At 39.0% G+C, this 19,996-nt stretch overlaps 2 protein-coding genes across 5 annotated transcripts in view; one reads left to right on the forward strand and one right to left on the reverse strand.

The window, feature by feature from the left end:
* On the forward strand, positions 1-12,600 carry LOC132130985 (rho GTPase-activating protein 24-like). 3 transcript variants are annotated; one of them, XM_059542913.1, is made up of 8 exons: positions 1-732; positions 2,554-2,670; positions 6,317-6,524; positions 9,522-9,651; positions 9,800-9,873; positions 10,037-10,158; positions 10,320-11,313; positions 11,767-12,600. In XM_059542913.1, exons 1-8 carry the CDS (start codon positions 681-683, stop codon positions 12,002-12,004), a joined length of 1,935 nt encoding a protein of 644 aa, XP_059398896.1. In that variant the 5' UTR covers positions 1-680; the 3' UTR covers positions 12,005-12,600. The 3 variants fall into 3 exon arrangements, with proteins under 3 accessions (XP_059398896.1, XP_059398895.1, XP_059398897.1); XM_059542912.1 differs by having other exon boundaries at positions 3-732; positions 9,519-9,651; XM_059542914.1 differs by lacking the exons at positions 1-732; positions 2,554-2,670 and adding an exon at positions 4,962-6,022 and having other exon boundaries at positions 9,519-9,651.
* LOC132130986 (mitogen-activated protein kinase 9-like) overlaps positions 12,594-19,996 on the reverse strand; it is a 21,404-nt gene continuing 14,001 nt past the window's right edge. The window contains exons 6-12 of one of the 2 annotated variants that reach the window (XM_059542916.1): positions 19,502-19,667; positions 19,337-19,408; positions 18,892-19,074; positions 18,677-18,801; positions 18,473-18,536; positions 18,122-18,193; positions 12,594-15,524 (exon numbers count right to left, since the gene is read on the reverse strand). In XM_059542916.1, the coding sequence (XP_059398899.1) occupies positions 15,385-15,524; positions 18,122-18,193; positions 18,473-18,536; positions 18,677-18,801; positions 18,892-19,074; positions 19,337-19,408; positions 19,502-19,667 (822 nt within the window). In that variant the 3' untranslated portion in view covers positions 12,594-15,384. Of the gene's footprint in view, positions 15,528-18,121; positions 18,194-18,472; positions 18,537-18,676; positions 18,802-18,891; positions 19,075-19,336; positions 19,409-19,501; positions 19,668-19,996 lie in introns of both variants that reach the window. The other variant, XM_059542915.1, reaches the window with a different exon arrangement.

Raw genomic sequence — 19,996 nt, forward strand, 5'->3', positions numbered from 1 at the left:
GACTGGGAATCATAAATCTGACTTGCAGTGAGAAGGAAAGCGAGCAAGAAGGAGAGAGAAGGCAGATGGGAATGGGAGGATGAGCGAGACGATGGCTCCTTAGCCTAATGGAGGATGGTTCAAAAGTTTAACGCACCAGCCACTCGCTCACATCTTTATTACCTCTTTGAGTCATTGTGTGCGGGTGAGGGCCGATCACATCGATGGCCATTAAACCAAATGCTGGGCTGGTCTGCAGGGGAGGGGGGTTTGTGTATGGTGGATGCATTAGGGAAATTGGTTCTGACTGCCTGAGACGGCATACTGTACTGAATTAATTACAGTTTGTGGAGGGATGCTGAGGCCAGTGTGTGTGTATGCATGCGTGTCCGGAATAGTCTACTGCAGAGGGTCCACGCCCCGCCCTTCCATCTCCCCCACCTCAAAGCTGCTGCCAATGGGATAGGGCTGGGGCTTTATTGATGAGATGGATGATGAGGGAGATAGGGATAGAGAGACAGATGGGGCTTCTGTCCAGGCCATGGCAGTGCTGGGGAGCCTGCGCTCGGGGATGTCGCCAGCCTGGTCAGCTTCCACTGATTAGCAGCTGCAGGAGCCCCAGCGCCAATGATGATGGTGATGTACACCCATAGAGGATCAGAGCTCGGCTGAGGCATCTCAAGAGACTTCCACCTGCAGGGATGGGACTCACCTGCTTCAAGTCCTGGAAGTACAACAGTGCTGTACAGAAAGGTGAGCGAGTGCTGCGCTACTTCCCAAAGGTGTGTTAGTTGTTCTGTCAGTGTGAACTTCTGAAAACTTGTGTGTGTGTGTGTGTGTGTGTGTGTGTATATACATTATATATACACACACACACACACTCACATTTGATTATATTAAACGTTATATAAATAGAGAGAGAGTATACGGAGTTCAATCATCAAAATTAAGATAAACTATGCAAGTAGAGCAGTGCTCATAACTAGCAACTTAACCTCAAAGGAATGGTTAGCATGAGTTTCTGGGTCAATCGATTACTTCAAGTGCTTGAAGGGAAGCAGAACATGAAGGACAGACCCCATGCTGCGTTGACCGAGATTTCACTTATGTATACAGTAAAGCCAAAAAGAGACAGGTACATTGCTGGTATGGCTTAATGGACAGGAGGGGCATTCAAAATAATGAGTTGGAAAAGACTAGGGCAAAATAGAGTGACTCTAAATCAGCGTAATTTAAAGAGAGATCTGAAAATGAGGATAAATAACATGAATGTGGAAACCTGAAGTGGCTGAGGAACAGCTCTGCTGCTATATTTATTTGCCTGTTGCAAGTAATGTTATTGCTACAAATAACACCTCCAACAGGGAACTTAGATGAGTCATAAATGATAACGTCCCACGTTGTACCATGGATAAAAAAACAAAAAACAAATATATATATATATGTATTTATTACTCTTGGTGTGTTTCCTGTATGACACTCTTTTCCTCCATGGAACACAAAAAGAGATGTTTACAGCCTTGTCGTCATGTTTGCAAGTTTTTTTTTTTTCCCTCCAGTATTTTTGGCAAGTCCTACTTATCAATGACTGTCAGAGGACTTGGTCCCCACTGTGGCGGTCACTGCCCTTGCATGGTATTTCAGTGCTCTCCTTTTAATATCATTATTGCTCAGGCCAGCCTCAGCAAGTGCTCGGTATTGATAAACCACTTAGCTGGATTTTTACGACTTTCGTCTTGTTACAGATAGTGTCCCCTTTGGAATTAATTACTGCACTCTACCGGCAAATGTGAGTGGAATCTGGGGCATATTTTAATTGTGACCGAGACCCATCTTGTGATTAATATTGTCTCTAAGAAATGCAAGAAGGGGAAAAAAAATTGCAAGAGTTTTTAATTTAATTATGAAAATGAATGCTCTCCTTTTCCCCCGCTGAACTCTTGCAGTACTTAAAGATAAGAAATAGTGATCTGATTTTTCTTGGGCTGCCTTCCAGTTAACTCACTGATGGACTTGAAGGACACAGTGACCATTTAGGTTCTACAGAGATTTTTCACACAGTAAAGAGCAATACACTGCACTTAACATTAGCCTTAATGTACTCTGAAGACAAAGAATTGTGGTATAAAAAGACACATTTTATCATCAAAAACACTTTATCATAAAATCCACATCTTCAAACAAACATTGTAAATTCAAACCCCCAATTTCCCGGCACCCATATTATCGTCATACTGTGACAGGATGTAAAAAAGTGGCAGATTATGAGTGTGTGGATATGTCATGTCAGGTTTGGTTGCTGACAAAACCAAGGGAAACATTCAAAACCTTGTATTGGATTTTAAAGAAGGGAAAAAAATATATGTGACCAGTCCTTTTGTTTTGCTTACATTTGATCTATAATAGTCAATAATGTGTTTGTTAAAACATATTTATTAGTACATATGGGTTGTGTGGAATTACGAAATAGGAAAATTTTGCTGCAAAATTCTACATGAACTTACTTGGGTATTATGGAGTATTATTTGGGTAATATAACTTTTTCCATGTATTCTAACACTGTCTTTCCATTAGGGGCAAACAGGGATGTACTGGTTAGTCCTGGCTCATATTTCTTCCTGTCAAACAGCTGTGGTCAGGGGGAGGAATGGCTGAAGAGCCTAAATAAGGGCATCTGGATTCCTTTTACAGGTACGTGTACACACACACACACTTTAGTTTAGGACATGAAAATCGGACTAATTTTGTGTCTACACTCTGTGGTCCAGGCCTGTGCAAGTCATTCTTATGATGAAACACTTGATAGTTTAACATTCAGTGTGACTTGACTGTCTGAATAGAATGAAACAGCAGATCCAATCAGTCTTTAGGGCTCTAGTCATAGACATAACAATCCATTCACACAACACATTCCAGTCATTTCCAAATCATGGGCCATGCATTACACATTTAATGACTGGTCTCTTCACAGACTTCGCTTTGTCTACCCTGTTGCAAATCTCACAAAATGACAAATAACACATGCCGCTTCAGCTGATATCATTCAAAACAGCTAACATTGATAATGTTCCACATGATTTTTGCTAAAAACATTGCAAACAAAGTTGGCAAGTGTTTTTCAGCCATTGTCATTTAGAGTTTCAAGCACCACCTAATGAACTTTTTTAAGAGGTTCAGTCTTTTCCTCCTCTATTACTTGCAGCATACGTTGGAATGAGAGCGTGAGGGGTTGTGGGATGCAGCTGTGTGTCCATCTTGGCAGTGTGCATTTGCCCCAATAGCAAAAGTGGATAAAAATCCATGTTTCAAAAAAAAATTTTTTTTTTTAATTTTTTTCACAGATAGATTTATGATCATATCTGTGGAAACATATGATCACAATCTGTCAAAGGGTCTATTCCAGTAGCAGCAGCAGCACAATCCTGCTGCTAAATCTACAGCCCTATGGCAAAAGAAGTCATATTTTATCTGAGTTTGAGTAAATGTGATAATATAAACTGGTTTCATGCAATAACACAGCGCAACCAGACCGTTTCACAAACAAAGGACTCTGGTTCTGAACTGGTTCTTTTTAGTCAATCAAAACAGCCTACACTGCAAACAGAATAAGCCCATTAACGAACAAACAACTAGCCCTTATGAAACAAAAATATATTGCAGTATATTGGAAAATATCATGTAATATATTAGGCATATATTCTTATATATATTTATTTTTTCCAATAAATTGCAATATATTGAAAGCGGCAATCATTTGTATATTTTGCAATATATTATGTAATATATGTATCATCAACATATTATTAAATGTATTCAAATATATAATATTTTAGAAAATAAAAAGGGAAATTAATATATTACAATATATCACAATATATTTTAAGAAATATATTGGTAAATATATTTTCCTTTCGTAAGGGAGTATGAGCTGGTCTTTTTAATCATTCAAAAAGACTTTTCAGTTTAGTGTCGAATGGATTTTCAAATTTAATTTTACTTTAGCTGGTATACATAGAGCAGTTTGTTTTGTGTTGATTGCATCTGTAAGAAATTTTACAGATATAATCTTTGATTTTGGAAAAAACATGCTGTAGGATTATGATAAAAAGCTTTAATTATATCTGTTAAACAGTAATTGAATTACATACTGCAGTTTGTGCTCTGTTGTTAGTTTTTTAAATTAATATTTTTTAATGTACCAAGTTAGAAGGTTCATTGTATGATTTATAGCATAAATATATAGAGAATTTCTCACATATGCAAGCAAAATGTTTATTATAACTGTAATATGTCAGAATTGAAGTATTCATCAATTCATTCTAGTATTCATCATTATAATGCATTGAACAACAATGGTTTTAACTAATATTACCTATACACCCAGTAGACACAATCTGTAAAGTCTTGAGTCCCAATATGAAAGTTTATCCCTGTACATGCAAATCTGACCTGAAAGCAGAACTTGAGCTGCAGAGTCCATTTTGCTACTTATTTCCCATGCAGGAGAGATTAACATTCCCAATGAATTCCCTACATTAGCTCTCCAACATAACTTTACACAGCTCTGGGGCTCCTAAAAGGTGAGAAAAAAAGGATCTGTTTTAGACTGGGATTCTCATCAGAGGCCAAGTTACTGGGCAAAATAGTATAAAAAGGCTTTGAAGGGTGTACTCAGCTGGAAAAATGGTGTCCAATGGAAAATTCTTGGATGCAAGCCATGTGAGGTACACAGGGACCGAGAGAATGAAAAGGAGATATAGCAGAAAGTAACCAGCAGAAAGTTCTAGCTCATTTTATTTTTAGTCAATCTGGGTTTTTTTGTGGTGATAATGATTCATGTTGAGCGGACAGAAATAGGGAAAACAGAAGGTGTTGGCGCCACCTTGGCCACACTCCAGTAACACTGCAGTGGAGTAGTTTCATACAGGCAAGAGCTTGGAAAAAAGCAGACAGAAAACAGACAAAGAAAGAGAGAAAGACAGAAAGTGTAACAGTCTTTGAAATTCAGTTAGGGAGTATGACTTAATTTGACGGTAAACTGAAGAGGTGCTGACTCTGGAGACTTTGGACAATTAAGTCCAGACAAATTTAACCTCCCCTCAGAGGCGAAAACAGACGTGTCTCTCTTGATTTCACCATCAACAATGGCATAGGACTGAGACCACTTCAATTGGCGGTGTCACAGGGAACATCTACTTTGATCCAGACTTCTTTCCATTTAACTGAAAAGCTCTTTATCAATGAACTCCCAGAGGAAGAACCCTGGACCGTTATAAGAGGTTGAGTGCTGGATGGACAATTTGGAGTTATGGAGAGTGATTCCATAACTCTTCTTCGGGACACATGTTGAATTGCAACAAATGTAATCTGCTTTCTCTTTTTACCAGGACTAAGGGCACCAAATTTATTAACAAACACTTTACTTTTCAATAAACTGTTAGCTTTGCTAAGCTCCTGCCCTTCAACTTTTGAACTCTTAGAATTGACACTGAAGGAATATTTTTTATAGAAATGTGCTTAAAATAAGAGGTGTGCACTTGAACAATGCGTCCTCTTTCAGAATGAGGACTGTCATCTGATTTGGAATGTTGATATATCTGATAAGCACGGATTTCTGCGCTGAAGAGTCAGTGTTACACATCAGCTGGAGAGAGAGAGAGCTTCGCTTCGGTGCATTAAGCTTCATCAACTTACCTGCAGACAGGAGAGTGAGAGAGGGGGAGGAGGAAGAGTAAAGTAGAAAGAAACATCCAGTTCTAGACCAAACAAGTTTGCAAAACATGAGCTAAAGGGATTTAGGTTCAGTGAGGACATTGGTTCGATGCCAGTTTCAGGATCGCTACAAAGACTGAAAACATCCCAGGGTGAGGTCAGGATAGCGGATTTGTGTGTGTCCTAAAAAAAGAAAGAAGACACAGCCATAAAGACATAATTGAAAAGACAGACAAGATGCCTGAAAACAAGCAGACAATCCAGCGGACTGGAAGCTATCTGTCTCACTCTGCTTACAGGAAGATAAAAAGGGTGCTGAGCTTCAGAAGACGTGAGTATTAAATATTAGGCAGGAAAAGAGCACACCATCACACACAGAGGTAGATTTTGGTGCAGTGCAGCTGCAGCTTGCATTAATCTTAAAGCTGCTTTTTAGCAGAACATTATTATTGTTTTACGCAACTGTCCTATTCATGCGGACTCAACAGTCTTCATTTTATGCTTTTGAGGATAACTGCATTTGTAGCAAGTGCTCTCACTATTTCAGCACATCGCAGTTAACAAAATTAGTTAACTAAGGAGCTAAATGGGGTCTGATATTGACAGCTCTATACCTGTATCACAGGTGTATTTGGTCAAAGGTTGGATGAGACAGTCCTGTATGAGAGGAGGTATGGGGATCACATGGCTCCATTGGTGGTGGAGCAGTGTGTTGACTTCATCCGAGAGCACGGTCTCACTGAGGTGGGACTCTTCAGGCAGCCAGGCCAGGCAACACTGGTTAAAGAGCTACAGGAAGCGTTTGATGCTGGGGAGAAACCATCTTTTGACAAGTAAGAGATTGACGTTAATGGAAATGACGTACAGCAGAGCAGTCAAAATCAGCATAATGCACATATATGCAATTCTTCACCATACATAATTGCATAACATAAGGTAACACAGCGATATGATAACTATACATGCTAATATTAGCATTCAGAATTCATCATACAGAATTTACTTGAAAATGTTTCAGGTACAACCCGAATTCCGGAAAAGTTGGGACGTTTTTTAAATTTTAATAAAATGAAAACTAAAAGACTTTCAAATCACATGAGCCAATATTTTATTCACAATAGAACATAGATAACATAGCAAATGTTTAAACTGAGAAAGTTTACAATTTTATGCACAAAATGAGCTCATTTCAATTTTGATTTCTGCTACAGGTCTCAAAATAGTTGGGACGGGGCATGTTTACCATAGTGTAGCATCTCCTTTTCTTTTCAAAACAGTTTGAAGACGTCTGGGCATTGAGGCTATGAGTTGCTGGAGTTTTGCTGTTGGAATTTGGTCCCATTCTTGCCTTATATAGATTTCCAGCTGCTGAAGAGTTCGTGGTCGTCTTTGACGTATTTTTCGTTTAATGATGCGCCAAATGTTCTCTATAGGTGAAAGATCTGGACTGCAGGCAGGCCAGGTTAGCACCCGGACTCTTCTATGACGAAGCCATGCTGCTGTTATAGCTGCAGTATGTGGTTTTGCATTGTCCTGCTGAAATAAACAAGGCCTTCCCTGAAATAGACGTTGTTTGGAGGGAAGCATATGTTGCTCTAAAACCTTTATATACCTTTCAGCATTCACAGAGCCTTCCAAAACATGCAAGCTGCCCATACCGTATGCACTTATGCACCCCCATACCATCAGAGATGCTGGCTTTTGAACTGAACGCTGATAACATGCTGGAAGGTCTCCCTCCTCTTTAGCCCGGAGGACACGGCGTCCGTGATTTCCAACAAGAATGTCAAATTTGGACTCGTCTGACCATAAAACACTATTCCACTTTGAAATGGTCCATTTTAAATGAGCCTTGGCCCACAGGACACGACGGCGCTTCTGGACCATGTTCACATATGGCTTCCTTTTTGCATGATAGCACTTTAGTTGGCATCTGCTGATGGCACGGCGGATTGTGTTTACCGACAGTGGTTTCTGAAAGTATTCCTGGGCCCATTTAGTAATGTCATTGACACAATCATGCCGATGAGTGATGCAGTGTCGTCTGAGAGCCCGAAGACCACGGGCATCCAATAAAGGTCTCTGGCCTTGTCCCTTACGGACAGAGATTTCTCCAGTTTCTCTGAATCTTTTGATGATGTTATGCACTGTAGATGATTAGATTTGCAAAGCCTTTGCAATTTGACATTGAGGAACATTGTTTTTAAAGTTTTCCACAATTTTTTTACGCAGTCTTTCACAGATTGGAGAGCCTCTGCCCATCTTTACTTCTGAGAGACTCTGCTTCTCTAAGACAAAGCTTTTATAGCTAATCATGTTACAGACCTGATATCAATTAACTTAATTAATCACTAGATGTTCTCCCAGCTGAATCTTTTCAAAACTGCTTGCTTTTTTAGCCATTTGTTGCCCCCGTGCCAACTTTTTTGAGACCTGTAGCAGGCATTAAATTTTAAATGAGCTAATTAAGTAGATAAAAGTGTACAATTTCTCAGTTTAAACATTTGCTACGTTATCCATGTTCTATTGTGAATAAAATATTGGCTCATGTGATTTGAAATTCCTTTAGTTTTCATTTTATTAAAATTTAAAAAACGTCCCAACTTTTCCGGAATTCGGGTTGTATTAAACATAATACAGAATTCAGAATTTGAATTACAGGGGTCCTATTATGCTTTTTCAACTTTAGTCTGTAATATTGCTGTTTGAACATAAAAATGATCAGCAAAGTTACAAAGTTCAAAGAGATATTTTATTTAACATAAATCACTCTTCAAAAACTACAATGAATGACTCATTTGGACAACAATGCATCTTTTCCGTGATATCACAAATATTAACTTATGGGACGAGACCTGGTTGAGCTGCACTAGAGAAGGCAACGAGTGTTATCACTATGTCGGACACACGCTAGTTTTCTCAAGGCAGACAAACTTAGAGTGGTTAAATCATCTGGGTTTAAATCATGCTCAAATTGATTTGATATTGACACAATATTTACAATGAAGCTCGCAAGCTGCTATGTTAAGGGACATTTCCCTATCAGGCGCTGAGTGTTGCCAATTACAACACACACTGGCCCAGCTAACCAATCACAGCACATTTCATATTTCAGAAGGCGGCCCTTCATTTGATACAGGAACTGTTCAAGCCATTAATGTCAGACTGGGGAGAGAGGTGTTGTAATAATGTAAAATATGTGAAAAATAATGTTTTTCAAACAACCTTGTATGAGAGCCTATTCTAGTACACCACCAAAACAAAATCAAGACTTTGTAAAAGAGCATAATAGGACCCCTTTAAGTAAGTATAGGAAATTCATATAACTGCAATAAGTAGGAATAAGTTCAATTCAACACCTAAAATTGAAAGGGAGCTGAATTTTCAAATCTAAAGTTTGCCCAACGGTGCTATATACTATATATTTTATTAGATAGAGGAAGGAGGGACTGATTTATTGTGTGTGTGTGTGTGTGTGTGTGTGTGTACTGGTATTCCCTACATGATATGGACCAAATTTCCTCACAAGGATAGTAATACTAATAAAAATACATGAAGTTTTGTGTGAGGGGTAGGTTTATGGTAAGGGTAAGGGAACAGAAAATACTCTTTGGACAGTTCTGACAGTAGAAAAAACATTACATTATTGTCAAACATTATTGTCCTCATAATGATACCAGTGTTTGTATGTGTGATATATAAATACAAATGAAATAAAATAATTTATATATAAAATAATTTAACAAAATTAGTAAACTTAACCACAGATACTCTGTGAGTGAATTCTCGAATGTACTCCTGTAGTAAATACATGTTTGCTCTCCCAGCAGCACAGATGTTAACACAGTAGCATCTTTGCTAAAGCTATACCTCAGGGAGCTGCCTGAACCTCTGGTGCCATTTTCTCGCTATGAAGAGTTTCTTGTATGTGGCAAAAGAATCCCCTCAGACAGAGAAAAGGTATAGTCAACCATGTTAACCATCAGTCACTTCAAAGAGGAGTACATTTATCTTACAAAATTAAACAAGAAATTTGTTAATACAATTACATTCTGGTCATTTAGGAACCAACAAATATTTTCTCTTGTAATCTTATCCTGTACTTCAGGGTTTGCAAGACTTGAGGAGGCTCCTTCATGAGCTACCTGTAGCGAACTTCAACCTCCTGAGATACATCTGCCAGTAAGATTGAAGTCCATTTTTTTTAATCCAAAGTTTATGGGGGTTGGTTTTCTATATATATTAGCATTTGGAGCTTTAGCCTAATGTGCAATGATGTGTCTAGTCTTAAAAATTTAACATGGCACACATTAGATAACACGGCTATGACACATCTCTATTCCAGATTCTTAAATGATGTCCAATCATACTCCAGTGTCAATAAGATGAGTATCCAGAACTTGGCAACAGTTTTCGGGCCAAATATCCTAAGGCCTAAAGCTGAGGATCCAGAAAGTATAATTGGAGGTAAGAAATAGGTCTCCATAAATAGGGTCTTTGGAGAATCCAGGTAAAGTTCCAATTTCAAAAATGATTTTGATAGCTCTCATATGCATGTGAGGTTATATGTTGCTGTTTGCCACAAATCTGTGAACTGTGCACTTACACATTTCCCTCGCTTTTACTAGGGGCAGCAGTTGTGCAACATCTAATGTCTGAACTGATCCGTGAGCACAACCAGCTCTTCTCCAAAGAGAACTGCAACATTACTGAAACATCTTTACAAATCGCCCACCCTATAAGACACAGTAACCTTGTGGAATGGGTGCACGAACCACCTGCCCACCTGAGAGAACCTCTGTTGAGCAAAAATCACATGGTCCTTCCAGATCAGACTGTTGCCTGTCAACATAAACACTCTCTACCACTAAACACAGAGTCTTTTCAAAGACCTTATAACAAAAACATTACCCATTTATCAGAGACGGAGCAACAACTTCAAGAGAACTCTTCACCAACCAGCTCTGCTCTGATTTATGACAACTGCAGTCAGCAAAGCTCAGCACAAGAATCTCTCCATAAAAGACATGTACCTTCACCCTCCACCCAACCACCTGCCTGCTCTTCTTTGAGCAAAGAACTGGAAGCTGGAGTTCAAATATCTATGCAGTCAAGGACCTGGCCAGACATGGAAGAACCCAGCTGGGGACCAGAGAAAGCATTAGAGGAAAGTGGAGGCAGCAGTGAAGCCCAGGAAATTACTTTATCTGTCTATGACAACATAGTTACTGAGGAGCAGGGGGAGCAATATATAGAAGACAGGGAGGCCAAAGGTACTGCCAGTGTGGTTGAGAGCAACAGCTCTTGGTCATCCTGTGAGATTGTGCCTTTAGATGGGGGCAGTGGAAGTGGTGGAACTGCAAATCCTCGCAATGTCTCCCCAGGACAGTTCCCCTCATTCAGAATGGACTCTAGAGAGGAACAACTTCATCCTAACTCCCCTGCCTCATCTTCTGCTCCTACAGATGCTTCTTTAAGCACTGGCAGCAGTGAAGCCTTTTTGCCAAATAATCCTCAAGAGCCCCTGATCTTTCCAGCTTCCCATGTAATGCAGTGCCTTGTTGCAGGTCTTCGTCAACAGATGACCAAGCAAAAGGCAGAGTATGACGCAAAAATCAACAGGTAAGATCACTTCGTCAGTAGTCTTAGTACCTGATACAAGGGGTTGAAAAAAGCAGTCTAATGGTAATGGAATAATAGTGATGGTCAAACAGCTCAAAAACAGGTTCAGCCTTTGAACTAAATTCGGTAAGTGAGCAATTAGATAAATGTTGGAGCAGTATTGGATCTGAATGTTGCAGCGTGGTAGCTCTCCAGTAGCAGGGTTGGCTACCCATGCATTAATGCAATTTTTCTTAACCCTGTTCCTGAATGCACACCAACAGTACACATCATGTAACCTTATATTTCAAGTCTGAGCATCTGACAAGCTGACGAGTGGGATCAGGTGTGTTTTATCAGAGTTCGAAAGAATTTGAAAATGTGCAGTGTTGGTGCAATGATCAGGGTTGAGAAACCCTGGATTGATAAATAAGTGTACCTTAACAGTATGTTTTTTCCATTCTCTGTCTCCAGGCTGGAGCAGAGGAACAAGGTACTTCAGGGGGAAGTTGCAGGGCTGCGTTCATCTCTGGAGCAGCATCGGCGTTGGGTCAGTGTGGCTGAGATCAAGATGAGAAATGTAGAGCGAGCCCGTGCAGATGCTGATAGACGGAATGCCACTCTGCAACAGGAAATGGAGCAGTTCTTCGAAACATTTGGCGAGCTTAAGGCAGAGGCCCAGAAAACCAGTCGCATTGTTCAGAGTTTTTGAAACATTTATGTGCAGCATATTAAGGTTTCGCTCTTTTAAAGCAATGTTTTCCAACTCTGGTCATGGAGTTACCCCCAATAGCATAAATTATTGATGTCTTTCTTATCTGATACCTCCATATGGGAATTTCTCTCAACAAACTATGAACTGAATTAGGGAGACATACAAACATGTTACAGGTCTGTACAAATGAGGATGCATTTCTGAGGGAAACCATTTCCCCACTTTCAGGTACAATTCTGTTGCCTAAACTACGGTGCAGACCAGCATGTTCAAAATAATATTAAGGCAATTTTTGCCATTTTAAGTGATCAAAGACAATGGAATGACCCAAAGTAGGATAATATTTTATGATGTCTAGTAAGCATGGATGCCATATTTGATTAAAGAGATTAATGAAAACTAGAACCTTGGGGATGCTTTTAAGATAAATGAGCTCAGACTTAAAAATGTTCCGCCCTGGCTGAGGGTCACTGTACATTTTTTTCAATTGGGTCCTGTGACACAGTCATACCTTTCACACAAATAAAATGTTCATACACTGAATGTATTTTTAACATATGAAATAAAACATAAAACAACCAAAACAATCAGTATTTCAAGCAGTTTATTTGGCCAGTCATTACAGATGTTTAATTTCTTTTTACTTTTCACAGAGAAAAGAAGTGTCACTCTATTACTGTAGATAGAGGATCATTAAAGGTTTTGCATATGTTTCAAACAAGTTTGTGGTTTGGGTAACTCCCATCATAGTCCATTAATGGGGCACCCCTATGTAGCACAACAATACAAAACACATGAAAGCTAAACAGACATTACTAGCAAAGAGCAGTTATATATCGAATCATTTTACAGTATTTGACTGAGATTTTGATTGATGACCATGAGAACGGTGTTCTTGAGGCCAACTCACAGTGCACGACAGACATGACAACCAAACACATTTGTCGGATCAGTGTGTTAACCCTGTCGGTGTCTGTTACCATTGGCCAGTGCTTGTTTTTGCCAACTGAGCAAATTAAATCTGCGTTTGTCGGGGGGTTGAATGTCTGAGAAGTGACATACTGTAATCGATTGGCTGTCAGCATCTATTAGTGGAGTGTGAATTGGCCTTAAGGAAGATAGTCTGAGAAATGAATATCTAAAAAGTTAATAACTCTTCAAGTCATTACTGATTCCACCTCTAGTGACAGATTATCAGTGACAAAAACAGTTGTTCACAAACACACACCCCCTCCCCCAAGGGAAACAGACACCTAAAAGAAAAGAAAGTAAGCCCTTGAGAAAGTAAGCCAGTTTTGTTCATTGACTTGAAGGTCTCAATGCCCCGGAGGTCCATCACTAGTGTTCATAACAGGAATCAATGAGTCCACACCAGCGAATCTAATGTACATGAGCTCCAAAATGAAAATGGAACACAACGCGCCATTGCGTTGTTGTAATTCATTATTACTGTTCTAACAGTAAGGTGAAGCGCCAAAATAAATATCACAATCCCAAGGAGACCAAAATAATGTGATGTTTGAGAAAACAGACAGTGGCATCGTAGTAGAAAACAATCCAGTCTGCTGAAAAAGAACTTAATTGTAGTTACATTACAATCAATAATTTTGTGATCTCCAGGCAAAGCTGTAGAGATGCTGATAGTGAGAACCTTAAGGCATGAAAATTATGGTGATGCATGGTCTCAGTCTATCAGAAGAGCTTGGAGGCACACAAACTCAACAATACACTCATATTATCCTCCAGAGGCTCTCCAATGATCTTCTACAACCAAAGGACAGGTTTCTGCAATGTCCTCAAGTCTGGGATGAAGAGAGCTTGTCGTATCATGCATAAAAAGGAATGTAGAGTACAGGACATATCATACATATCTACAACACTGGAAAGCAAAGAAAGCAGAAAGGTTTACAAAACTGATGAATGGGTGGGTTTCCATCCTGAATACACTGTTAAAGAATCACAGTCCAAAACAGGCTTGTAAGTGCATGGTTACCCACAGTACATCACTGAATCACAAGTCTGTAAACAGTAACCTAATGCTTTAGAGACACATATAAAGGAAATGAAATTATATGGCCTTGATAATCCATACAAACACGAAAATCCTTCAGTGTTTCATTGAAAGGACATCTTCAAGAAGAGGAAACTGAAGAAATAAAAATCCGCTGACAAGTCTATTTAAAAAAAAAGAAAGAAAGAAACCATATATTTACTTTGTACTACATTCTTATGGGCTTTTCAAGTTGGAGGAGATTAAAAAAGGCAATGTTTTGCATTAGCTAATGCAATTAAACATACAATCTTGTGAGATACATCACAAACTTGTCAGTGGTGATTAATTACTCTAGGAACGAGGAACAGGGCTTTGATTACGATGTTGCATCATTTTCCATTTGATATCTAGACGCAAGATTTTGTTAATTTTAAACAGAATATGCTCACTTTTAAACATTTCTTTTTAAAATCAATTTCAAGTTCCATCTACCTAGTTTGTTTTACAGTACATATGCTAAAGCATATTCAGAAGCTGTCAAATTCTTTCCACAGCATAAAGAAAGAAAAACTGACACAAAACATTTACACAAAATCTATGTACGTATATATACACATGACTACACCCTAACCAACTGAAAAGCATCATTAGGTTCTCTTTTAAAATGGGGGTTTGGTGACTATGTACAGAGGCAGGCACTATTATTCTGTTTCTAGGTGTGTTTAAGCATATTTCAGTGATCTGTAGTTACATTGTCTGTCTAGTAAGTGCTCTTCTGTTAATTTCACGCAACAATTTTTGCAACATGAACTCATTCCAAAAGGGGCTGACTAGCTATAAAGTTGTCCAAGCATTTATATCTGTGCTTCTTTTAGGTGATGAAATGAATGGTAATAAAAGCTACATTGCACAGAGAGAGAGAGATGGGACATAAATGACAGGGATAAATCCAGATATTACACATGCTGCAGCAAAAACGCTAGTAGATGAATTAATATTTGTTCATATGAAGTGAAATGTGAATGCATTAAAGCATAAACCAATGACCTATTATTTGCCCATTTATAAACAGAGTTATTTTAAAAATATAAAACTGTGAAGATGCAGTTAAACAAAAGAACTCAACAATGAAGTCGCTGTTGGTGTGTAATCTGAGGTTTAGCCACTACAGACTTGTCTAAAGGCTAGTATTACACAAATGTCTGTATGTGAGATGGGACAGAGGGAAAAACAGAACCTTAAAAGCAAGAGTGAAGGATTACGAGTGTAAACTTGAGGCTTTATAATCATGCACCCACAGATCTCTTCAGTCAAGACCACAGCATGGCCTACACAGGCGCAGATGAGGGATGTGACATAAGTGAGAATACAGGGGAGGTGGAAGTCACTCCTCTAACGGTCCTGTGAGGGTGTCAATGCAGGAGCTGTCGGTGTCTGAGGCCAATGTCTGCTCTGTCGACATGGACGAGATGTCGTTAAAAGAGGATGACTGGGAGGCAGTGGTGCTGCTGTTCACGGTACCATCTACTACACACAAAGCAATACATGAAAATTAGTGCTGCCAAAGGTAACTAACTTATGAGATTTACTGAATGTCTTTACATTTACTGAATGCAGATGACATATTTAACGGTTTTTGTGTTCCAAATGATTTCTAAAGAATGTGTTTCTCTTTAAATTAATGTTAACCCTCTTAAGGCAGGCGTACACGGTGAGATTTTTGCTGTCGTATGAGTTTGCATGCGATTTTTTTCAATCGTGTGGAAATCGTGTATGCTCGTATGGTCGCAGCTCGTATCATTTGCGATGAATTACGAGCCGAGCAGAGTGCCTTACGAGTGCTTCCCGACCTCATTTTTAAACATGTCTAAAAAGTTTGAATTCGTGACATGTGTGCGGTTGAACGAGCCGATTTGTTGATTTATCTGAAGTTGACCAATCACGAACTAGGAAAACCACAGAAGAAGAAAGACGAAGACGGCAGCGTCACGGCGAATGTGGACCAGGAGGATAAACTTCGATGCTGCGGTGACGTCACCGTACGGGAACACCTCATTTGGCCAATAGGATTGGTGGGATGGTATAGGGCTTCAGACATTCGCCACACCGACAGGTGTTCCCATACGGTGACTTTCACCGCAGCATCTCGTTCCCTATTCAGGAAACTGTGGTTACATATGTAACCGAGACGGTTCAGAAATTCTTTAGTTAGCTCTAGCATTGTTCTTTGTGTAGTTTATGTACCGATACCACTGTGATGTTAGGAGATGCACTGCCACCTATTGACATGGATCAGCATGAGCGTCTCTTATTATGTAAAATACATGACACTAATAGTCCAACACCTGTTAACCGCCAGCATTTTTGATAATTTTCACAAAAGTTGAATGGCTCCTTTCACCTTGTGTATGCCATACCAATGTTCATTTTCTGTCTATGTCAGCTTTTTGTTTTTGTTTTTTTACCATAAAGGTATGTACTGTTTCTCCCATTTTTTTCTGCTGGTAAACCACAATAAAAACTGTTCCACTGTCTAGTTTTCACTGTTTGCATGACCAAATTACACTCAGTTACTAGCTTATCTACAGAGATGGCAGACGATAAGCATGAGGATTCTCACCAACATTTAGTGAAACACTGCAGGTTGGATTTTACCATGGAAAAAATACACTGAGAGGGACAACCATATACATCAGAGATTGCAGAGCTCTGTCATATTCTGTAATTGTCTCTGAAGAGCGTGATCCCTGACACATTACGCTGTGTGAAGTACAGACTGAACGGACTGTCCACATCTGCTGTATGGCCAGTTGAGACGCAAACTACAGTTTCTCGACTGGATAAGCAGTCTCGCTTGTAAAGTTTTGATTGATGAAGACTGAAATCAAGGTAAAGATGATTGAGGTGGCATTCAGGAGTCATCCAGTAAGCAAGCATGAGTCCGTTATAATAATGCGTATACGAGTGCTCTTGACGCACTGATCGCACATTGTATTTATTTACAGGCACAGACATTTCCGTACATTCATGTTGTTTCCTCACACATTGACGATAATTAATGGATCGGTCTACAGTAGTAGAAAACTTTAATAATTATTACATTATATATTAAAATTTTCATGTAACGGCCATTATTTGTATCTGTATTTATATCTGTAACAAATCACAAAATTATTTGTATCTGCATTCGGATAAAACCAAGTGGAACGTTGTACAGTTAGCCTACTTGATAAGACTGTTAATACTATCTTTATTTCATAGTTATCACTGAAAAGTATGCCATATTAAACCAAAATTAATGATTAATTTCTAAAAATATATCCATCATGCAAGCAGAGAGATGTCATGACAAACGTTTAGTGTTCATTTGAACTTGACTTAATTAATTAAATGCGCACATTTTCATTATGCAGAACTCTTAAAGCGATTCTTTTTTTGAACTTCACTAAACAAATATGCGAGTGCCACGGAAAAAAAGCAAAAGATAAAGATGCAAAGATGTAGGCCAAGTATAAAATGTTTCTGTTTCTAAGATCATAGGCTAATAGTTTCTATTAGCCTATGAGAGAGAACTGGTTTGGTTTTTGAGAGACTGAAACGCGCAAAACGGCTGTTTGATTAGCCTATGGGTTAAAACATTGATTTTTAAATATATACAAATAATAGAATGTGTATGATGCATTATTATAGGTGATATTACGCTTGCCAAGCTCTGATTTCACAGAGAGGCAACACCAATGTGGTGTTTGATTTGCGCTCTTTTTAAACAAAGTTTACATTTATTCACTTCTCACACTATTGCGAGAATTTAGAGGTCTGTGTATAATATTGCGCTGATTCCCCGGGCTCAACTGTTATATAGCAAACTGTGACTGTGCCAACCTTAGCCGAATATTCAGGCAGAATCATTCCTTGTCTGTTATTCGTGCCATTCCGAATAAGGTATTCGGCTTCAGGCACACCCCTAATTATTACATTACATATTTAAATTTTAGTCATAGAATTTGCTATGGTAAATTTCAACCAATCCGAATAACTGCCAGATTTCCCACTAATCATTGTCAATTAGACAGAGACAGACACTTATATACATGGTTTTCACAATCATTCAAGAGACTCACCTAAACACTCCTCTTTCGTCAATCCGTTCTTGTTCCTCTCCTCCCAGTCCATTACTTCTTTATAAATCAACTCTGTAATGAGGGAAAAAACCCAAGAAACTATAAACAGAGTTTTGTTTCTTTACATCATTTTATAAATCACTAATAAATACTATTCCTGGCTTCAGCAGACATTTAGATCACAAACCTTTAGGGTCAAGACTCAAAAACTATTTCATTACTTAAGAATAAATGAGAATGCAAATGATCTTGGATAAATTCACCACGGTAATCATTTCTGCTTTTGGCATTCATTTTCTACAAGAAGCTTATAGCTCGGCAGGAGGTAGTCACAGCAGAGGTTGTTTGTACCTTTCCACTGCTCAATGCTGTGTTCCCGCTCCTCCAACTGTTTGTCTGATATCTGCGGAGGAGGCTGAACACATAAAACAATCATTTTACATCCTAGTCCAAGGAGAACATCCGTGGCATTTTAAAAATGTCCCTTGTAAAACAGTTTCAACTGGACTGGACAGGACAGGACAAAGAGACATGAAAGGATAGGGGTGCACTGACCGCATCGGCCTCGGCTGGGTCGTACCACACATGGATGTAAGGGTGACTGAGGGCTTCCTGCACAGAGATGCGGCTTTCAGGGTCGATTACCAGCATCTTGGACAGCAGGTCTCGCGCTTGACTAGCTACATTAGGAATGATGTAAAATGTCATGTCAAAGCAATTGTTTAAAGTACACCATAAACAGACGTGGAAGAAACCTCCGGATGTCTTACTTTTGATCTTGTCATGCTCGGTCTCTGAAGGGAAGGCCCAATCGGGAAAAAGATCATTAAAACTGACTCCAGGAAACTGGGGTTTGTTCATCACATAGTTCCTTACAGTCTCCATCAAATGGTTCATAAACTCCAGAGAGGGGGTTCCCAGAACCTCAATCACTTTATTCCACTGGTCAATATCTAAAATGAACTCAGTCAAGGAGATAAAAGTGAAAGGGGATAAATTCACATAAGATGAAAACAGCTTTCTTTCAATCACCAGGACAGACACTGGGATATATATATACATATGTACACACACGAAATACACATATATATACACATAAGCATAACACAAATGTACATACCATTAATGTTTTAATTTGCATTGAGAATGTACATTTATATAAATGCATAGTTTGTACATTTTGGAAAGGCTAGAGTACAAGAATAAAGAGGATACGATCAGTGCCCTGGAATATGACACTTCCTTTGACCATCTCACCCATGATGCAGCCCACCGACCAGATATCCACTGGCAAAACACAATCAAATATTAATACTACAATTTTATTTAGATCTCTCCACTGACTTCCTAGAGTATTATGAACAAAATAAAAAGTTTCACCATTCTCCTTATATTTCATGCCCAAGATGACCTCTGGTGCTCTGTAGTATCTGGTTACCACGTAGGGTGTCATCATGAAGTTAGTGCAGGCGGTTCTGGCCAGCCCAAAGTCTAAGATCTTTAAAGTGCAGTCAGACTTCACTACGATGTTACTGGGCTTCAGATCCTGAGGGGCAGAGATGTCAGTTTCAAACTGTCATGCTGAAAAACATCTCAGGTGTTGATGTATTGGAAGGTAAAATGATTTCGAGAACACAGTTGGTGATGTGTCATGCTGGATTTGGTCTTTACTTACTAAAAAAACAAAAAAACATTTGGTACAAAGCTTACCTTACCTTGGTCCGATTACATATGAACAGCATCTTATAAACAACTATAAGAGGACAATATGCAGACGCTACGTACAAATAAATAGTTTTGAAATGTTACTGCTTTATCAATGCAGACATCACTTAAACATTCCTACATTTAGAAGCAGTATTCCAGCAACATCCA

Source organism: Carassius carassius, chromosome 47, assembly GCF_963082965.1.
Source record: "Carassius carassius chromosome 47, fCarCar2.1, whole genome shotgun sequence".
NCBI lineage: Eukaryota > Metazoa > Chordata > Actinopteri > Cypriniformes > Cyprinidae > Carassius > Carassius carassius.

Coding starts and splice junctions, on each gene's coding strand:
- LOC132130985 (XM_059542912.1), top strand. CDS start 681: ATGGGACTCACCTGCTTCAAGTCCTGGAAGTACAACAGTGCTGTACAG. Junction 10,159..10,319: donor TCCAGAAAGTATAATTGGAG/GTAAGAAATAGG, acceptor CGCTTTTACTAG/GGGCAGCAGTTGTGCAACAT. Junction 11,314..11,766: donor TATGACGCAAAAATCAACAG/GTAAGATCACTT, acceptor CTCTGTCTCCAG/GCTGGAGCAGAGGAACAAGG.